The sequence below is a fragment of the Pinus tabuliformis genome, chromosome 8 (genome assembly GCF_031772625.1).
Source record: "Pinus tabuliformis cultivar Carrire ecotype Pingquan chromosome 8, CPIR1, whole genome shotgun sequence".
Taxonomy (NCBI): domain Eukaryota; kingdom Viridiplantae; phylum Streptophyta; class Pinopsida; order Pinales; family Pinaceae; genus Pinus; species Pinus tabuliformis.
The window spans coordinates 114,569,409-114,587,924 of record NC_142294.1 but is presented as its reverse complement, the minus strand read 5'-3'; the positions used below and the strand labels follow the sequence as shown (position 1 = coordinate 114,587,924).

At 32.4% G+C, this 18,516-nt stretch overlaps 1 protein-coding gene across 1 annotated transcript in view; it reads right to left on the bottom strand.

Annotated features, from left to right (window-relative positions):
• Nucleotides 1-18,516, bottom strand: part of LOC149234388 (sodium/hydrogen exchanger 7-like) — a 418,034-nt gene that overhangs the window by 145,863 nt on the left and 253,655 nt on the right. The window contains exon 4 of the mRNA XM_089368256.1: nucleotides 7,313-7,362. Within this exon, the coding sequence (XP_089224382.1) occupies nucleotides 7,313-7,362 (50 nt within the window). The remainder of the gene's footprint in view (nucleotides 1-7,312; nucleotides 7,363-18,516) is intronic.

The following is an 18,516-nucleotide window of genomic DNA, read 5'->3' as shown; positions in this document are numbered from 1 at the left end:
AATTTGATAAGCATTTTAGGCTTAGTTGTATTGTCTTTTTATTCCATTTCACAATAAAATGGAATAATTTTTTCTCTTTCAGCTTGGCATAATCATTGGGTGAGACATTTTTATGCTCTAATTTATTAACGAAACCTAATATCTAAGGATCACTTCAATGAAGATGATTTCGTTTATGTTCATTTTCAAGCTTTCCTAACCAAATAGATTCCCTCATTTTCTGTTCTTTGAGTTTAAATCTTTCCGTTATTTTTTAATGAACTATATTTAAAAGAAAGTAAAACACATTTATCAACAGTTACTTCCGATTATGAGTTCTTTTGGCGAGCAAGTTTATTCAAGTGAATAATAGCCAACTTAAATATTTTAACGCCATTCCTTGTTCTTAAGGAGCAGTACGACACCCCATATATTAAGTAATCTCTATGAGATTAACTATAGTCATAGTTAAACATAAAACCAATATTGGTCAATTGAAGGATAGGAGGTCTCATCACGAGCCAATCTACCATGATCATAAGTTATAATATTGTGACATTACCATTATTGGTCACTAAGCCAAGGTAATGGCTTTCAATCATAAGGTTGAAAGACGAGAGGTCTCATCACGATCCAGATTGTTCACCATGTTAGATCTCGTGAATGGCATTGTTGTTAGTTGGTTACCAAACCAGGACAATGATCTTCAGTTGTCATTCAAATAAGTTTAAGATGATCTTGTAAAACTATGTATTTGTTCCTAATAGATGGGACATTGGTACCCAAAAGGGCTAAAAGGAATCCTTGTCAAGGCTATAAACATTTGCTGGCAGTAGTGGCCATGCCTATGGGATGGAAGTTAAATTAATATTATGTTTTATTGATTAGCTTGTTTACTTGAAAACTGATGTCCAACTAAGTCAACCGTGGTACATATAAATTTACTGAAATATTGAATTCATGGGGTAAATTTTTACAAGTTGATGAATGACAATGGTATATCTATTTATTTGACAATGTATAATAAGGAAAAAATGGTTAGGATGTCTAAATTTGAGCGTTTCAAATGATCTAATTATAACTCCTTCATTTTTAAAATAAGTTCCGTATCTTTACGACAAAGATAACTACTTCTCCCTAATGTTTCGCCATTATTGTAGTGAAAACACAACACCCCATTTTATTTTATCATAATAGGCATGGCGAACCTTTTTGTATTTCAAGTAGGATTTGAGTGTGATTACTTTATTTCAAAGCTTAATTTTCTTTTTATTTACATTTGTTTAGTTTGCCTAAGTTTGATTAAGTTGTTTGTTAATACACTTTGTAAATAAATTTTTGTTTTAAAAATCTTAATTATTTAGATTAAGGAATAAAATATCCCTTGAAGCCAAGGAGTGGCAATTATATATCGGAGATATTGAAGCTTTAACATCGATGAAACCCTTTTAGAATTTCTCGATGTCAAAACCCCATTTCATAATATAGTGAATTTTCCCTTTTTAAATAAGCATACTCAGAACCATATGACATACAAATGGTTGTAGTTTATTGGAGACCCACATATCATGTAACCCTTCTCCACTTCCTTTTATTAGAGAAATCACATATCAGAGTTTTGTTATGTGTTACCACTTAAAATATCTGATCTTCGATATGCGATATTCATTCATCCTCAATCTCTGACTTCTGATACAGTACTTCATCCGATATCCATATCCCGCCGATATTTCTAGAGGCTTCCGCTCCGATATGCCGATATATCACTTTTCCGATCTCCAAACTTTGATATCTGATGATCTCTGATCTTTGATAAGCCTTCACCTTTGATCTCTGATCTCCGATAAGCCTCCACTTCAACCTCTGACATGCTATTCACTCCGATATCCAGACTCGATATATGTATTAACGTTGATTAACAAGAATTTCACATCTGCCTTAATATCAGAACTTTTAATTGGAACTTTGAATGAAACCTCCGATATCGAATCGCTAAAACAAAGATGCAATATTACGAATCCGATATAGTTATTAAAATGAATTAATTATGTTATCGCATCCACTCCATATCGGAGGTACCCATATCGTACATGTTTTGTCTTGTCTCATTTTGAAAGTTGCGATAAGCTCATCTCTGATTCCAGTCTGCTTCTGCCACTTGTCACTTCCATCTGGGGCCGCTGCTATAATAATTGAAAAGTCCATTTTCATTGGTTTTGCGGGAAGTCTATGTGTTTAGTTTTCAATTTGTTTTTCGGTTAAGACTAATAATAGAACTAAATAAGCTCTGTTTGACTGAAACAGGGATGAACCTAGGGTCGATAAGGAGGAAGTAACAGTTCAACCTGAGGTTTCCAATCACTCTCTACCATGTGATACAAAGAAGTTCTAAACTGGGAGATTGTTGTAACAGAGAGTAAACATCAAATCAACCCTTTGGCTAAAGACAATACTTCATTGCAATGAGTTCCAAATTCCTCCTGCAGTCCAACAAAAGCAAAAAACTCCAAATTCATTTACTTTTATTTCTCATTTGCTGAGAAACCGAAGGGATCTGTTATATTTGTAACTTTGTATAAACACTGGTCTCTTCGATGACATGAGGGGGTCACGATCACACACAAAGGTCTATGCAATAATGTGATTTGTGCTTTCACACTATTGTGGAGTGCAGAGAGTTTATTATAGATAATGTAGAGGTGTTATGGATCTTTTATAAAGGGACTTTGCACTATTGTAAGCACTTTCATTAAGAGTCAGAGCTACTCTCAGAACTGTGGTAATAAATCTTGACATGGTTTTTAATTGATTCTTGTTGTGTACTATTACAAGAAATCAGGATTATCGTCTCACTGTTAAAGTTTCATTATTGGTTTTGATAATTATTCTAAACATTATTATGTTTCTTTGATATTATGCACTATTGTTGTGTCAATGACATTTTGCTGTTGAAACTTTGTTAAAGCTATCTTTGCAGGGTAGAATGAGATCAAAATCTATCTTAATTCATTGAAGTTTTCCTGTGGTGACTAATAAATATTTATTATTCATTTACATGCTTATTTTTATTTCACTTATATTAGTTAATGTGAGCTAATTCCTTTAATTAATACAAAATCATATAATGAATTAAGTCAGTTCCTTCCCCCTGTTTTAGCTAACTTGCTCTTGGATTAGGAGAGGGATATCCCATCCCATTTCAAGATAATATTTCATGCTTTAGATTAATTTTGCATTTTCATCTTAGTTTGCATCAATTCCTCTCTTAGAGAGGCAAACAAATCATTTAATTGCGGTTTGATCAACCTTCAAATCGATCAAACCTCTGTGTTGATCTAATCCTTTAATTCATATATTTAAAGATCAATATAAAAGAAATTTATTATAGATGTAAATAGATTAACTCTTAGTTTATATTAGGTTAGTATTATATTATCTTTAAGTTAGTATTAAACAATAGGGTAACTGGACCCATAACAAGTCGGAACCACCATCTTCAACGGAAAAGGAGCTTCTCTAAGTTCCTGACGAGATGGTTTCCCCTAATGTTGATGACAGACATTTTTTCCGATCAACATGGCCACATCACAAGAATGCATACATTCTATTCTCACAAGGAAAATTGAGGCATTTGTCATGAAGGTGGATTTGTAGAAGGCATATGATTGTGTGGATTGGACATTCTTGCGCCTCATATTAACAAAGATTGGACTGACAATGTAGAATGTTGAATGGATTATGGAATGTGTTACTTCGGTAGATTAAGCGGTTCTTATTAATGAATAACCTTCCCATTTTTTGCAAGTGAGAACGGGACTGTGGCAAGGATGCTTACTTTTTCCCTTACTCTTTATTTTGGTTATGGACGGGCTCAGTCTTAAAAACAAAGAGGCTCAATCATCGAGTCTTTTCTATGGCATCAATTTGGGTATGTATGTTGATATCTCCCATAGTTTTTTCGTTGATGACATCCTCACTTTCGGGTTGGTATCCAGATCACAATGGTTGACATTACATTATATCTTTATGAGATTTGGCGAGGCATCTAGGTTGATGGTAAATGGGGGCAAATCTATTCTCCTATTTTCAAGTGGATATCGAGAGGTGATCGATTTTATTGCGGATATATTTGGTGTTATAAAAAAGCCCCTGTGCAAGGGATTCACATATATGGGATACCAGTTCAAGCCTAACAATTACATGTCTGCTGACTGGTTATGGCTCTTAGATAAATTCCACTACAAACTATTTGACTGGTCTCATAGATGACTTACCTTGGGGGGGAGATACTCCCTTGCACAAATGGTTCTTCAACAGATTGCGGTATACTGGGAACATTTATATATACTTCCCACAACCATTATTTCCAAAATTCAGAGTATATGGCACATTTCATTTGGGTTGGCACCAGGGAGGGAAGAAAATTCCATTTGATCAAATGGGATAAGATCACCATCCTAAAGGAATATAGTGGATGGGGGATTCTGGACGTGAAAGTATTTGGATGGAATCTTTTGATAAAGTCCTTATGGAGTGCTCTATTTTGAGATGGAATCTTGAGGGACATCGCTCGGGTGAAGTACCTGAAATACAAGAATGTTTATGATTGGATTAGGGATGGCACCATAGGCAAAAAAATCTGGTTCTTATATCTTGTTGAGTTTCCACAAAGTAAAATCCTGGTTTCTCTAGCAGCTTTGGTGGTCTTTCGGTACAAGAAATTGCATACTAATTGATTTAGATCATATTACAAGCATTAATCCTACCACCGACCTCTCGGCGAATATTATAGACAAACTACATGCAAGGGGATATTTCTATTTGGAACAGGTCATTAGCCATTGGCATGGTTCATTTCCTGTTTGGAAGAAAGCCACATATATCAGACTGGTTGGACACAGAGACGATGTTTGGGATAACCACATACTGGAACTTAAAAGAGCGGGTTTGTACGACACTAAGAGAAGTGACTACATCATATGGGGTGGGATTTTCCATAAGGGAATAATGGAGGTGGCAGAAACTTATAGTTACATTATGGGTTCTAAACTCTCTTTAAATAATACTTGTTAGTTCAGAAAAAATTTGAAACTGAAGGTTCTTGTTAAGATCATTCTCTTCACCTGGTTAGTCTAGCATGACAAAACATTGACTTGGGAGAACCTGCGTAAGAGGGGTATACATGGACCAGGTTTGTGCTCGGTATGTCAAAATTCACCTGAGACAATTCTACATATTCTATTGGAATGTTCAATTCCAACACAGGTAGGGTGCTAGATATTACAATATTTTCACATTCCTTTTAGAACTTACCTCTTTATTGAACAATGTCTTTGTCGGTGGATCAAGAGGGGGGAATACATCAACCTATTCCTCTCTACATCTTCTGGGAAATATGGTGCACTAGGAATGGATACATTTTTTATGGTATCCCCATCAACATCCATAGGATTTGTTTCAACATCGGGACTTGGATGGGCACACAAAAAACAAGCGTGCATAGGGATAAAGATTTAATTGTTCGTCTCTTTCATCCTTGCATACAGTTTCCTGTAGGGTACTTTGATGGTGCTGCATAGGCAGGAATATACAGTTGTGGTGCATGGCTTAGGATCTGCAACAAAAAGTAATATAAAATATCTTGCACAACGAAACTGGAACAAACATGACGGTTGAGATCTTGGTATTATGGGGACTTTTATCATTTGCAAAGGAGCTCTCTGTGAGTACACTTCACGTATATGGGGACTCCAAGTCCCTCATTGACAGAGTGTTGGGGAAAATTGTACTTTCCCCTCCTCATCTTGATGGCTGGCTCAATCACATTCACTATTTAAAACAAATGTTTGAAAGCATCACCTTTCATCACATTTTCAGGGAGGCTAACACTGTTATTGATTCATTGTAGAAAAAGGGTCTTACCGAGGCTACAAGTTTTATGCACTTCCAATATCTGGAGGACAACATTGTTAGACAGGCGTGCTCAATACAATTTCCATAGTTTTATAGACAATGTCTATTACATTTTGCCAAATTTTTGAAAATATATGTCATTGTTTAATGCAGATTCATCAAGACGTAAAGTCAACATTTTAGTGTACAATCGAGCTATTTATACTTAGCTCCATTTGCCCCATAACTTGGACATGCATATGCACTCTCTCATTCTATTTGTTGGAGAGTTTATGTATGCTTATTTTTTTTAATTGAAAATGTACTGGCACTATATATAAACCAATGTTTTTTTCCTTTGAAAAAAAAAACATAATAAATGTTTAAGAATAATTTTTTTCTTAAACATTTGATGCTTACTCTAGCAAAATTATGATTTTTTTTTTCAATTTTTTATTTAATAGTTTTAGTTTGAATACAATCCTAAAATATTGTCCAAAAAAATGTTTAATAATAATATATTTTTTTTCTTTCATGTATATATGGGAAAAAACAGGAGGGCAGATGCTTTATCTAAAATAGGCCTCTCATCTCCACAAGGTGTGTGGAGGATGCAGATAACGGTGGACAACATCTCTTATCAGATCCAGGACTTTTGCTTGCCAGGTACATAATTTTCTATTCAATGAGATCTATCTGGTATGTATATGTTTTTCCCACTATTTAGACGACGCTTTTTGAAAATTCTCATATAAAGTTGACATATGGAATCGATTCCTACCTATCTGTTGTACCTATATCTTATAATTCTCCATATGATCTATATGTAGCTGAACAGGAAATTTTTTTTGTCCACTCCACTTTATGTGGTTTTTTGATCCTCATATATCTGCCATATCTGGTGGTTTTCCATATATATATTGTTGTACAATTTTTCTTTGATGAATATAATACAAATATATAGCTTTTTTTCGTGCTGACAAATATGGGAAAAAATAACACAAAAAAAAATAGAAAGTTTGAGATCAAGAAACGACTATTCCCGAATTTTATGAAAAAAAATACGATTGATATGAATAATAAAACTGTATAAATATATTTAAAATTGAAATTGGTAGAAGCATAAAATTAATGAAAAACATATTGTTTAAAAAAATAAAAAAAATAATATTAATATATATCTATATCTATATGTATATATTAAATTTAATTTTATAACTAATTTATATGAAACAAAACTATTAACCTTTATTAACAATATCATAAAAAAAATTGATACCCAGGAACGAAAATAAAACATTGTTCTATTAATAAAATCATAACATTCCAAAAGATAAAAATTAAGACACTCATCAGCATTAAATTAATAATTTAAATATCAAATGATTTCTAATTAAACATGAAAATTATAAATTTAGCAGTAAAATAACATCGATCTAACCTGTAAAATGGCTTTGATTGTGAATAATGCTTTCAACGATCATCACGCCACTGAAAACATGAAATATAATAAGATTATAATTAAAATTAAAATTAAAAAAATTTAAATTATTAAATTTATTAAAATTATTATAGAGTTGAGATTTTATTAAATTTATTAAAATTATTATAGAGTTGAGATTTCTGTGATCCATAATATGTTTGAGAGAATAATTTCAGCGAAATCACATAAAAAATCAATTGTCGAGGCGTTTCGAACCAATTAGTGTGGTTCATCGTGAGGGCAAGTTCGAACCAATTAGTGTGGTTCATCGTGAGGGCAAGTTGAAGATCAAACTTGAGCGATGCATTAAATAGGTAGGGAGTTGTCTATAATGCGACTTTTTGAGATTCCGGTGACGGAATCCGGCGGAAGAAATTGAGATGAAATCATGATTTGTTGCAGTTAAAATGGTTTTTTAACTGCATATTCGGATTCAGCACCCTGAAAAACCCCTGGGACGGTTTCATTGTGCAGAAATTAGCTATCAAACTTGGATTCCAATAAATTACTGCCGGATTTTCACCGGAAAAAATCGCCGGAAAGGCTTTCAAAAAGTCGCGTTAAAGACTACTCCAATAGGTAATGCAGGTTATTCCAACAGCTATATTTGACTGGGCAACGGATAAAAAGACCTCTAACGGCTATATTTGACCAAGGCCCAGGGGGAGGGGTCAAAGTTGTTAAAAAAATCTTTTAAATAAATAAATTTATATTATTAATAATATTAATAATTTGAATAATATTAAAAAGTATCAATATTATAGAATAATCCTGTTAATATTATAATTCCTAATATCAGGGTAAATCCCATATATATATATTTTTTTAAAGTGACCATTGTTTTATATAGATGTTAATAAACATTATTGTTATTAATTACTTCAAGTTAATATTACTAGTCTAGGGTAAATATTCCAATATTACTAACTTATAATGTGAATAATTCCACTAATATTATTAATATTAACTATTTTATTTATTATTATTATTTATTTTTTTCATAGTGATATAGTTATAATGCTTATTATAATGGTAAATTTATTTCTAAAAACAAAAGTGACCTAATGTTATATTAATAAGACAATACTAATATAATGGTCTAGGTTGAAATTTTTATTTTATTTTTTTATTTTATTTTATTTTATTTTATTTTTTATTTTATTTTTTTATTTTATTTTTTTATTTATTTTTACCTATTTTAATGATATTTTATTAAAGATTTATTAAAAATAATAAAAACCTGATCAAGGGAAGATAAAAGATAATGAAGGCAAAAGGAAAGCTTAAGAAACCAAAAGGCCAAGGAAAAGAAAAACGATGGATGGGATGAAAGGCTAGGAAGAAAGGGCTGGGATCCAGCAACTACTAATCTTCCAGCCGTCATCCCTATTGAGATTATTAGGTCTTTTCTCGATTTCAAGGGCTTCCCTAAATTTTCGATGGTGAAACTGCCCAACTTTGGCAATAACACTAGCTTCTTCGATACAAACATGATGTCTAGTCTTCTCGGCATGCTCTGCAAGGGTAGAGGACTTGGCCCTACTATGCTTTAAGTCTGCTGAGTGCTCACTAATCCTTTGATTAATGGAACGACCAGTCTCACCAATGTATGGTGTCCCACAAGAACAGGGAATGACTTTAGGGTCGACAGGATCTTTAATAGATCGCAGGGAGCTACGGATGGTATTAAGAGGTCTAAAGGTCGAGGGAACATTGTGCTTCTTAAGAATCTTGGCAATCCTATCAGTGGTCCCTTGGATGTAAGGGAGGTGCACCCCCAGGACCCGGTCTTTAGGATCTTTTTGGACTGAAGGCTCCTTCCGGGCCTTGAGGAAGGCTTTTTGACCCAGGTGCCTACTGTAACCATTTTTAACAAAGACATCTAGGAGATGAGCCTTCTCCTTTTCCAAGCTCTTTTCATCGGAGATTCTTAATGCACGGGTAGCAAGCGTGTTGAGAACGCCCAACTTCTAAGAAGGGAAATGATGGGAGCTAGCATGGAGATTTTTTATTAAAATGATCAAAAATAAAATAACATATAAAATTATAAATAAATTTAATTCAATTAATTATATAAATTTAATATAAAAATATATAATATATGATATAAAATTGTTTTTATTTAGTTCAAATAATTATATAAATTTAATATAAAAAATATATTATAAAATTGTTCTTATTTAGTTCAAATAATTATATAAATTTAATATAAAAATATATAATATATGTCATAAAATTGTTTTTATTTAGTTAAAAATTTGTCTTTTAGCATTTAAAAAATTATGTTAATAGTTTAACACTAAAACTTGATATTTGGTAAGTATGAAAGTTTACTTTTTGTTAACTAGAGGTTTAGTTTTCTTTGAATAATAGTGATAAATCAATTTATATTAAGTGATAACAATGAATAATAATTGTACCCAATTTAATATCTAAACTATAATAAATTTTCTCATTGTATATAAAATATATATGATGATGATGATGATGACCATGGTTAATGTCATCATCATCATCATATAATTAATATAAAAAATATAAACAATATCATATTTTATAAAAAATTTACACATTTATTTTAAAAATAAATAAATTAAAAATAAAAATAAAAATAAAAACACATTATTATTATTAATTTTGATTTTTTTATATTAATATTCTTTAATAAATATTAAAGGAAATTATAATTTTATTAATAAAATACTAATAATACATAATTATATGTATAGTATATTTAAAACAATTAATCAAAATAGAATTAATAATAAATTTGATGTAAATGAAAAGATGTTTATAAATATAAACATAAAGAGTAGCTATAAATATGAATATTATTTGATTGCCATTCTCTCATTTTTATCTAAGAAATAATATTGGATGGATAGAATTCCGAGGAAAGAGTAGTTATAAATATGAATGTCATTTGATTGCTTCTCTCTCTCAATTTTAATTAAGAAATAATATTAGATGGATATAATTTTTTGGATAGGGTAGTAGCGAGGCATGTTGCAATTATTCCACTAGCTTACACAATAAAGGGATGTGGCAACATGTCCATGATCGATAGTTAATTTGGATGAGCAAGGAACATTAATGAACATAGTATAGGGTACAAATGGACTGAAGAAATTGAATGGTAGTTGTACCATGTTGCGAGGTAAGTCTCTCACCTTGAGTTTTCACACTAAGGAAATCCATAATTGGTAGTAGGGGGTGAGCATGCATATTAATACTACCATCATGGAATTGGAAAATCGCTCTTTTGTTTGACATTCGACACACTTCCAAGATACCTCCTCAGGGATGACCACATTGGGTTATCTAGGCCCTTGGAATCTTCTCTTCCTTGGTTGTCAGAGGAAGATAGCTTGCCTGCATCCTCTCGTCATCATGCATTCTATGATGGCCCTTGGCAATTTTGAAGTCCTTTCTCGGGGAATCACAGGGCACAATTGTCTCAGTCTAGTTGTTTCCCTCAACCTCCCTAACGATTTTGCAAATTTAGAGCTATTTGGATAGGTATCTCTAGAATGGTTCTATGTGAATGGAGTCACATCGAAGGGGAATTTTTCCTATAGGATCTTCGCCCTCCCTGGAAAGACGCCACCAAAATAAAGTAGCTCTTGGAGGCCTTGACATGCAATTCATCTTGGTTTGCTGATTAGCAGCTCTGAAATATTGTCAGTGGAGAACTCTATCTCTTCAAGGGGGTTGTGAAGTCAAATCCCGCTAGAGCATTTTTTCTCCCACATTCCCTCCATCAACATCTCTCTTTTTTGATAGTAATCAATGAACTGGGTGCTCCATGACCTCAAGGAGGTAGAACTTAATACGTCAGGTAGAGTCTTCTCAACGTCATCAATAGCCAAAGTCCCTGCTAGTACTAGACTTGTCTTCTTCTCGGGGATAACAACATCTGCCACTAGCAACACTAGGTGGATCTTGGTCAACATTTTTGACAAATCACTCAAGTAGAACATGAATTAGCCCATAAAAGGCGTACTTTCACTGATGCAAAAGTTCTAGTGAAGGTGGCAAACTAGGTACTGCATGCAAAGCACACTAGAGGCCACTACAACCACTACATGTAAACAATGGACATTTATTGGCACCTGAAATTTCTTCTTGGCAAAGTTCTTGTTGACTGAAATGAAATGAAGGAAGACATCCTCATGACCCTAAATCATATGCAAGAGCACGTGATAGCGATGGACTAAAGGCTTGGGCACATAGAGAAGCAATTGGGCATCCCCTATGATCCTAGCCACTCTCTAGGAAACGACAAGGGGCCATTCCAATTGAAACCCTAGATTATAAGAGGTTCACCTCATTGCCTTACAAAGTTTTAGTTTTTTTTCTTCTATGTTCAAAATCAATAATTTTTTTTTTGTTGATTAAAAACTAGTTCAAGAAACTCAATAGTCAAAACTAGTCTTTTTAATTATCACGAATTTACTTAAATATTTTGCTCTTAAAATACTAAAACAATTGTAGTTCAGTAAAATACCAAAAATATCATTTATGTATATTTTAATATGAAAAATAGAAATTACTATTTAAAAAAATGATTTAATAAATAAAATTAAAAGAACGAAAAAATAACGAATTAATTTAAATATTTAATAAATAAAATTAAAAGAAGGAAAACGATAGTGAATTAATAATTATGTGTTAAATAATTGATTTATTTTCTTTGTATTTCCTTGAATAGAAAGAATTTACGCTGAAAAACACTGAGGCAATGATTATTATATGACTAGGAAAATAATTCGGATCAATTACCAAAAACCCAAGCAGCAATAGGAGGGAGAAAGTTACGGAATTCACTGGACAGAGGTATCGTTATCAGAGTCTGTAAAGGTTCGACTTTGGTAGTGTTAAGTGCGGGTGAACTGCTGGGCCCAGCGATTTTATTATTTATTTTTTATAATATTTTTCTTGAGTTTAATAATATATTTAATATAAACAAAATATATATAGGTTTTTGGGACATGTTTTTGACGATAATTATATTAGAATTCATTTGTTTACGTTAAGTGTGTGGTTTATTATAAAAACAAGATGAAGAATCAGATCATGGCAACAAGTTAAATAGAGAGAGCAATCACTCCAACGGTTACTTTTGACAACAAGAAACGACTATTTTTGACTGAACAAAAAATTAGAGGAAAATTTAATAATAAATAAATAAATTAGTTAATTTATTTATTCATGTAAAAAGAGTTTATCCTCATAACAAAATGTGATTATCCCAAAATATAGGTCTCAAAAACTTGATATAAATCATAAAAGTATATAATTATAAATAAATAAAACAAACCACCTCATTACGCTTAGGATCATTGTGGAGGAATGCCACAATGATAAATCCAATCTCTTTTGTTGCTTTGTGGACTTTAGAAAGGCTTTCAATACGGTTCCTAGAAACAACCTTTGGAACAGATTAGAAGAGCTAAAGGTTCCTTTTGAGTTGAGAGCTGCTGTTATAAGGTTATACGAGAATGTAATTGCCAAGTTAAAGAGTAATGAGGGGTGGTCGAAAGATATTAAGTGTAATATCGGAGTTAAACAAGGTTGCCCCCTCTCCCCTACCCTATTTGGCATTTACATCGACAAGCTAGAAGGTTGTTTAGAGGAAGCAGGATGTGCTGGCACAATCTTAGCTGGGATAGTCATCATCCTTCTTCTCTACACTGACAATATTGTTCTTCTCGCAAGGTGCCCATCTGATCTTGATAAGCAACTTATACTTCTTAAGGATTTTTGCTCTACCATGGGTATGATTGTTAACACTAACAAAACAAAAGTTATGATTATCAAATCCAAGAAGGACACTTACGCTAATTTTATGTATGACAATAGTAAATTGGAGGAAGTGTTTTCCTACAAGTACCTAGGAATTGAAATTCATCACAAGCTCAACTGGAACTATAGCATTGAGAAAAGGCTTAATGGGGGATGGAAAGCTTATTTTGGTCTTGAAAATAATTGTAAAATGGAAAACCTCGTAATGTGGGATAGAAAGAAGTTCCTCTTTGAAACTTTAGTCACTCTGGTTATCTTATATGGATGTGAGGTTTGGGGTTGTAGCATCTCTAGAGAATCCTGGAGAAAGATTGAGAAAATCTAGAAGTGTTTTATAATGTATAACCTCAAAATTAAAAGCAACATACCCTATCCTATTCTCCTTATAGAAGTGAGTCTTTCCCCTATCGAGAGCCTAGCTATGACTAGGCTTTTATTGTACAAGCACAAACTCAATAACATAGGAGACCATAGACTTCCTAAGCTAGCTTTAAATTCCAGCCAAAACCACCTAAGGCTCAAACGAGGTTGGTATAAAGACATCAGGGCCTGGTTAAACCATTGGGAGATCGACGAGAATGTTGCATTGCAAAACATTAATAACATTAAAAATATTGTTACTTCTAAGTTTAAAGAAAAAATGTGGTGTGAGAAAGATTTAGCAGCTAAAAGAAAATTAGGATATTATAAGGAGGTCATCAACCCCACCCTAGAAGATCAAAAGTATCTCTCTATTTTAACTAGCTCAAAGAAGAAAATTAATATAGCCAAGATTAGTACGAACTCTTATGAGCTCCATAGTGAAACGGGTCATTGGGCAGTTCCTAAAACACCATGGATGGAAAGGTTTTTCCATCTCTGTGAGAATACGAACATCGAGGATGAAAATCACTTCCTCTTAGAGTGACCCGCGTACAACCACATTATATCTCAGTTTCAAAATCTTTGTTGCAATACTAACCTTCCTAGCCTTTTACGTTGTCAAAATTACAGTGAGCTCGGGAGGCTTCTCTCCAAGCTTTTTGAGAATAGGAATAAAATCTTAAATCAAACTAAATAATTCGTTTTTTTAGGTCCGATAGACCAAAGTTTGGTCTCAGTGGACGTTAACCACCACCGCCACCACCATCATCATATATATATATATATATATATATATAATTTAGTTTAATTTTTAGTTTAATTAGATAAATGCTTTTGAAATAACCATTTTAGGTTTTTATAATATTGAATGATTATATTAATTGTTTTGTAAATGTATGATATAAAATGTGAAATTTTCCAATAATTTTCATAATCTATCATACCACATCTAATTATTTATGCTTGATACCATATTATCCCAATACGTGATAGACAATATGTTAATTGATGTTCCTAATATTTAATGACCTTTCAAAATCTCATATACTTCACATAGCATTGGAGTGAAATTGCTTTTGGGGTGGAGCCAGATACAAAGTTATTTCAAAGAAGGAAAGTTTGAAGAGAGATATTATGAGGAGATGACAGATTTTGATGATATTGGGAAGTCGAGACTACATAAATTTATTGGTCGCCCGCTCATCCTTCCATATTAAGACATGGTACATTGGATATTTTTTCACACTAAGGTTTATATTTGCATTGTTATTAATTCTTCCAATCATATTGTAGGGTGTTTTATATCTAAGAACAATCATAATATGCACAAATTATCACCATCTAAAAAGCACTTGGATAAACAATTTCTAGAGGAATTTGAAGCAAAAGAGATAATTGAAGCAAAACCCTCTATGTCCATGATACTCAAATATTGATGGTACATCCCAAATTCCTTTAGGGTTGTTCAAAATAAGTTGCATAAAGTAAATGAACTCCAAATACCATATATATTCTTAGCTTCCATGTTATGTCGTTTATATGGGGAAGCTAATTCCACTAAATTCATATTAGAATGGACCTCTTTAATGCATTGGGTGATTAAAAGTGGAACTAAGTTCTATTGGGCAAATATTTTAGCCTCAAATATTTAGAGAGTGTTTAGAAATATTATGAATTCCCACCGAGATACTGTCTAGGCTTTTTCATGCTTGCGCATCTTGTAGATGTTGTTTGTGTTGTGACCCATTTTCCGCTCATGACATGGAATTGGTCTCTTTCATATGACTCCATTCATATATATTGTTCCAAACTTCAAAAACCAAAATGCAAATATCAATTCTATGATATTTGTGATAACATTATGATTTATCTATATTCATTACTAAAACAACAAGCTCCTTCCATAATCACCCAAGATGCTATGAACACTCTCCAATATTTGTGATTAGTATATAGACCAAGAATATTCTTATATTCATGTATATGGGTGTGAGGATGCACCTCATCTATTGTCTAACTATATACATAAAAGATTAATCGATAAGGAAATAACATATAAGACTATCATATTGACATTGTTGCTTCCTTGAAGAAGAACCAAATGAAGATTCGGCCTTATTTTGAAGTCCCATTTGGGATTTATACACTAGATAATCCTCATCATGTTGTAATTGAGGCTAAATGGCTTGGATATACTAGGTTTATCCAAGGGACTTTGAGAAGATATGATCCCAAAGGGATTCTTAAAAAACATTGTGTTGCGGTTAGATTTACTTCATATATCCATGTTCACTCTCCTTTTGATATTGTGTTTCAAGGAGCTGGGAATTTTGAAGAGGCATTACAATGCTTTTAGGAGATTGATGATCTTAAAAATGAAGCTAAGTTCACTAGTTTGGGAATAAATAGGAAAGAGGCATTCTCAAGATAAAAAGCCAAATTGCTAGTGATGGCTCCAAGTTCTACCACTGTTAAAAAAAATTAAAAAATCAGTTGAACACGATGTCTCCTCATGTAAGCAGAAAATAGTTATAAATATTTAGGAACTAAAACATGTGGAAAAAATAGAACATGTAGAGCAATTGAATAAATAAGAGGTATTAAAAAAATACAGGGAATGAAGAGAGATGAAAACCTAAAAAGATAACAAAAAGAATTGGAAAATAAAGAAAAACTACAAAAAGAAAAATTGAGAAAGGAAGAAGAAATAAAAAAAATAAAGTAGTCAAAGAGGGAAAAAGAAAGACAAAAAAAAAAAAAATAGAAGAAAAAGGAAATAGAGGAGCAACAAAAGGAAGAAGAGAAAAGTAATGAAGCTAAGAATGGAGTTGAGAAGGATTCAAATAAAATAAACCCTTCTAGAATAATTATAATTTCAACTACTACTATTGATACTACACCAATCAACTCAATTCCTAGAAAAGTGCTTTCGGATACACTACCACTTATGGAAGACACAATTATCCCTTTAAGCGCTTATTTCTTCCCAACACAAAAGAAAATTATTGTTAGGGTCAAGGGAAAGGAATGGAAAATAGAGCAAATTGAAAGCTTTCCCTAGGAACCAAGTCTTACATGGAATGTATCTCACTTAAATGATAAATGAGTTTGTAGAAGAAGTAATAGATGTTTTAGGAGCATTTTCCAATGAAAATAAGTGGTTTGTATATAAATTGACTTGATAGATGAAACATTAGAATGAACAAGCTATGGATTTACATGAATAATTCCAGAATAAAGAAGTTCAATGGGAAGAAAATTGTAAACAACAAATTGATCAATTGGTAGTTAAATACAATGTTAACGTTTCTATGATTAGAGAAACACATATTAAATAAATATTTTCTTTAAAAGAGAAGCATTCTCAATAGGTTATTGAAATGAAATAGATATAGGAAATCCAATCCATAGAGATCTTTGGTTATACGCAATGAATTTCAATTCTTAAAACTCAAGTTGAAGAACTGAAAACTAAACAGGGAAATGTTGACTTCTTAAATGTTGAAGCATTGTTCAATCAATGATAAATTCTTCAGTTTATAAAAGCAATTTTATGAAACATTGAATGATATTGAGTTGTTACATGACAAGCTCAATACACATTTTAACCAGATTAAAGCTCAAACTATTGAATAGAAGGATTCACATGTTTCTTTGGACAATTTAAAACTATGGGAAGTGAAATATATCGATACTCTTGAACATATCCCTAGTTTGATAGAGGATGAACATCTCCATTATCATGTATATTTGGAAGCTTGGTTAGGTAATTGTGAATTTACATATGAAATTATAATAGAGGTGAACCCTCAATGCATACATATTTGGGATGGAGTCTTAGATATTATCGAAGAATTTGAAATTCCAAGTATGAGAATTCTTTGGGAATTAGTTCCACCTATAAGTTGTTTGAGTGATATAAAAAGAATGGAGAAGGATCAAATAAATAAAATTAAAGGAAATAATCTTTGGGACATCAATATAATTTGGAGCCTTATTTTCTAAGTCCGAGGAATATGTAGGTTTTAACCCCGTACAGAAATTACCTGCATACGAATTCTAAAACATAGAAAATAAACAATGCGAGAGCATAACACATAAAACACATATACATAGAGATTTTCCCCTGGATCCCAAAACCAAGACTACCAAATTGATTTTTCATTATGTTCCTTTCAATGTTACAATACATATATATACATGCCGAAGCATCCAATACCATCTGAAAACCATCGCGCCCACCTAATATAGGGTCCAAAATTTTTTTTCCCCGGGGCATTGCCCTGGACTTTGTAGGGGTAGCCCCCCTCAAACCCCCTAGATAGGGGGGGCTGCCGCTCCCCCTGTGACCCCCCTACTGCGCAATCGATGCAACGAAGGGGGGGATCCGCCCCTCCTCTAACCCCCTGATTAACTAGGTGGGCTAGTCGTGGAAAGAATATAACACAACCCAACAAAATATTCAAATTATATCTCTTCCCATATGACTAAAATGAAGAAAAGTCATCTCAAAATTTCTACTCAGCTTTACAATTTTGAGTTCATCATTAAAAGTTCCATGTACTACCCTTATCACATAAAGTTTCAACGTGGCAAAAGAAAAGAGAAAAGAAAGGCAACAAAGGAGCTTCTAAAACCATGGAGGATGTATTTTCTTAATATATTGTATTTATTTTCTTTAGTATTTTTAGGTAACAACTAGAAAGAAGTGGAAATTGTTAATTCTTTCTAAATGTAATTTTTATATATTGAACTTTTTTTTACTTAGAGAAAGGGTTGGAAAATTTTGTATCAGGAACTAAATATTTTTATCATTTTGGAGAATAATTGGAGAAGAGGAAGTTTTAATTAATCAAAACCTATGTAGGCGAATGTTGGCATGAACTACATTCTTATGAGTCATATGATTTACTCATTTGTAAAAAAGTTTTATGAGAAATTTTATTCCACCGTTTAGTGTAGATTCATTAATTAGAATTTGAGTAGATATAAGA